Source organism: Penaeus monodon, unplaced genomic scaffold, assembly GCF_015228065.2.
Source record: "Penaeus monodon isolate SGIC_2016 unplaced genomic scaffold, NSTDA_Pmon_1 PmonScaffold_117, whole genome shotgun sequence".
Classification (NCBI taxonomy): Eukaryota; Metazoa; Arthropoda; class Malacostraca; order Decapoda; family Penaeidae; genus Penaeus; species Penaeus monodon.
In genome coordinates, this window is record NW_023640491.1 from 151377 (window position 1) to 155323 (window position 3947).

Sequence of the window (3947 nt, forward strand, 5' to 3'; positions counted from 1 at the left end):
TTGGTTAGATATATTTGAGAAGTGTTTATTGCAAATCTCACAGCTATATGATTTCTCCTGTGTTTGAAGTCTCATGTGGCTTACTTGACCACCTCTGTATGAGAAGGCCTTATTGCAAATCTCACAGCTGTATGGCTTCTCTTTTGTGTGTACTCTCATGTGGATTACTAGAACAGATTTTTGTGAGAAGTTTTTATTGCAAATCTCACAGCTGCATGGTTTCTCTTTTGTATGCACTCTCATATGCCTTACTACACGACTTTTCAAATAGAAGGCCTTTTGCAAATTTCACAGCTGTATGTCTTCTCCTTTCTATGCCTTCTCCCATGAGTCTCTAGACTAGATTTATATGAGAAGAACTTGTTGCAAATCTCACAGCAGTATGGTTTCTCCTTGGTGTGTCCTCTAATGTGCGCTACTAGGTTACCTCTCTCAGAGAATGTCTTATTGCAAATATCAAAGTTGTATGGCTTCTCCTTTGTGTGGACTCTCATGTGAATCCTGATGTGACTCTCTTTAGACAATTCCTTGCCACACACCTGACATGCAAAACATTTCCTTGTGGATTCCAATTTTAGTTGTATTTCCTCCTTCAGTCTTTCCTCGTACATCACTTGAACAACATCTGATGAACATGTCTTCCCACAATCCTTAGCCCTAAATGACACTTTTGACATGTCATTACAATCCTGAACCAAGTTACATAAATCTTTTGCATGTGCCTTACGTCTTAGATCAGGAAGGTTATGAAAGAAATGACTTTCATGTATTATATTCATGTTAACACATCATTTCTCGCTTCATCTCCATAATCAAGTAGCTCCTCTTTAATTTCCAGGCATGTATCTTCAGTGACATCATCGCTGAGCTCTTCTTTGACACTGACTCCTGTGCCAACTATTTTCCTTGCCTGGAGTAGGGCCGAAGACATCATCATCACCCTGTAAATGGAAAATAGAACCAAAATAACAGTCAACATTAACATTAATGCCAAAAATTTTAAATCTTTAACACATATGCATAACTATAACGCTATATATATATTTAACAAATGCATATTAAATATTCATATATATATATATATATATATATATATATATATATATATATATATATATATATATATATATTATATATATATATATATAATATATATATATATAATTTATATATATATATAATATTATAAATAATATATTATTATATTATCATATATATATTATATATATATATATATATATATATATATATAAACATATTGATGAATGAATAAAATATATATGTATTCATAAATGAATAAATATATATATTCATATTGCTGTATATTTACATTTTTCTATATAAATATATATAGAAAAAACACACACATATAATATATATATATATATATATATATATATATATTATATATATATATATATATATATATATATATATATATATATATAGACACAAAAAACAAAACCACGTAACGTGTACACAAAGATGAAAAGGGAAAACAGCCACAATGGTAAAATTAGACTAAAACCGTAACGTTTCGAAATCTTACAAACCGTCCCTGTTCACGTAGCGCGTGGTGTAAATTTTCGCTTACTGACTCGGTCGTAAATTTATCGTCTTACTCCCTTTCACGTTACGAAACCGAACTTTTAGGTTTGGGTTTGTCATTTGCTACGAAACCAAGCGCTAATCACTGTTTAGATAATATTAAAGGTCTTGATAGTTTCAATATAGAGCAAAACAAATCCTCGAATAAAGATCACAGCTACCTTAAAGGTGTCATGTTAAATCCGATTCTTGATTTATTCGACGATTTCAAAAGCTTACCCCGACGTTATTTCTTGGCCACTAAATCACTTAAACGTAATATGGATATTATAATTACCAAAGCCGACAAAGGTAAAAACGTAGTTATCATTAATAAATCTGATTATATAAGCAAAGCTCATTCCCTTTGAACGACAACTTGACGTATCAAAAACTGTGCTCCAACCCTTACCCTTCTGTCACGGAGTCATTTCATAAAAACCTTAGACGTATTGCTGCCTTATGTCCTGACCCCAAATTCTTTGATCGCTTTATAACGGTTAATCCCTCTATTCCGTATTTTTATGGCCTTCCTAAAACTCACAAACAGGGCGTCCCTCTAAGGCCTATTATTTCGTCTTGCAACTCGGTTACCCGTCCTTTAGACTCTTGGCTAGCAAGCGTTTTATCTCCTTTTATGGGGTCCTTTTCTGATAGTCATATTAAACATTCGAGGGATTTCATGGATAAGGTTAGAAACTTGCCGACGCACGGTAAGAAATTAGTGAGTTTTGATGTAGATTCCTTGTTCACTAATGTCTCGCTTGAAGATGTGTTAGAATTTCTTGAAAGAAAACTTAATTCAGCTCGTGAGAAGATCCCGATTCCGGTCAATTGCTTTATCGATCTCATTCGTTTATGCGTCACGAATAATGTCTTTACTTTTGACGGCGAATTTTATAAACAAATCAATGGTGTCGCGATGGGAAGTAGCTTAAGCCCGGTTCTTGAGAATTTATATATGGAGATGTTTGAATCTGAACTCCTTCCGTCGATTCTCCCTCCCGACACGGTTTGGTTTCGTTATGTTGATGATGTATTTTCTATTTGGCAAGTGAACCGTTCAGATTTCGATGATTTTTTTCAGCAAACTCAACAACTTCGCGCGTGCTATCAATTGTAAAGTAGAATGGGAAAATTCAAGGAAATTACCGTTTCTCGACATTTCTTTTATTCAATGTAAATGGCTCGCTTAAATTTTCGGTTTACGTAAACCTACTCACACCGCTAATTATCTTCAATTTTTCTCGAATCACCCGTTACATGTTAAAAAAGTCAGTAGTCTCGTCCATGTTTCTTAGGGCATATAGAATTTGTGACAATGAGTTTATTGATCGGGAGCTTGACGTCAATTTTGAAACTTTTTCAAAATTAGGATATCCCCGTTTCTTCTTAAATCAGGCACACTCATCTGCGAGATGGAAATTTTATACTCATTCTCGTAATTCTCAATAGGATAGTGCTAGTATCTATTAATTGTTCCGTATAACCCGTCCCTCGATGGAAAAACGGCACATGTTTAAAGGCTCTGGCATTGACATTGTCTTTACATATCCGAATACGTTACGTAACACTTTAATTAAACACATGCGGCTAGCGGTGCTCTTGGGACTATTCCTCCCGGTATTTACACTATTACCTTGTAAAATTGCCCCAATTTTTACATAGTTGATACCGGTAGAGCTTTTTGAGAAAGAATTAATGAACATGAAGCGTGATGTTACATTTGCTAAGAATAAAATGCTTTTCAATTCATTTATGTGATGAAAGGTCACCTGCATAAAATCGAAAAGCGCTAAACTAATTCATAAAATCATCCAATTCGTACAAAAGAAAAATGTTAGAATCTTTATTAATTAGAAAAAATGCCTAGTTTTCAACTTGTCCTGATGGTCAGATGGGGCCCTGGTGAATCTTCCCCTCCTCGTTAGTTAACAAAGCCCTTCCCCAGCACCTTTGACCTTGACCCTCCGCCTGATAACTGATTCAGCTCTTGTTCTTCCTGTCTCTCTTACTTGCCCAAATTTCTCCTCAAAACTTGCCATCCATTTCGGTTTATTTTCGTCTGAAGAGGAACTCGTGAAGATTCGAAACGTTACGGTTTAGTCTCATTTTACCCTGTGGCTGTTTCCCTTCTCATATATATATAGATATATATCTATATATATATATATATATTTATATAATAATATATATATATTATAGTATATATATATATATATATATATATATAGGAATAATTAAACATATTTTCATATTTTTCCATATTAAAGATATTCCAAAGATGCATATTCATTTATATATATGTATAGATATATGTATATTATATAAATATATATTATATATATATATATATATCT

General features: G+C 33.1%; 1 protein-coding gene across 1 annotated transcript; it reads right to left on the reverse strand.

Moving 5' to 3' along the window:
* Positions 1–263: 263 nt before the first annotated feature.
* On the reverse strand, positions 264–677 carry LOC119568941 (zinc finger protein 320-like). The gene has a single exon (XM_037917331.1). It carries the CDS (start codon positions 675–677, stop codon positions 264–266), a length of 414 nt encoding a protein of 137 aa, XP_037773259.1.
* Between the last annotated feature and the right edge of the window lie 3270 nt (positions 678–3947).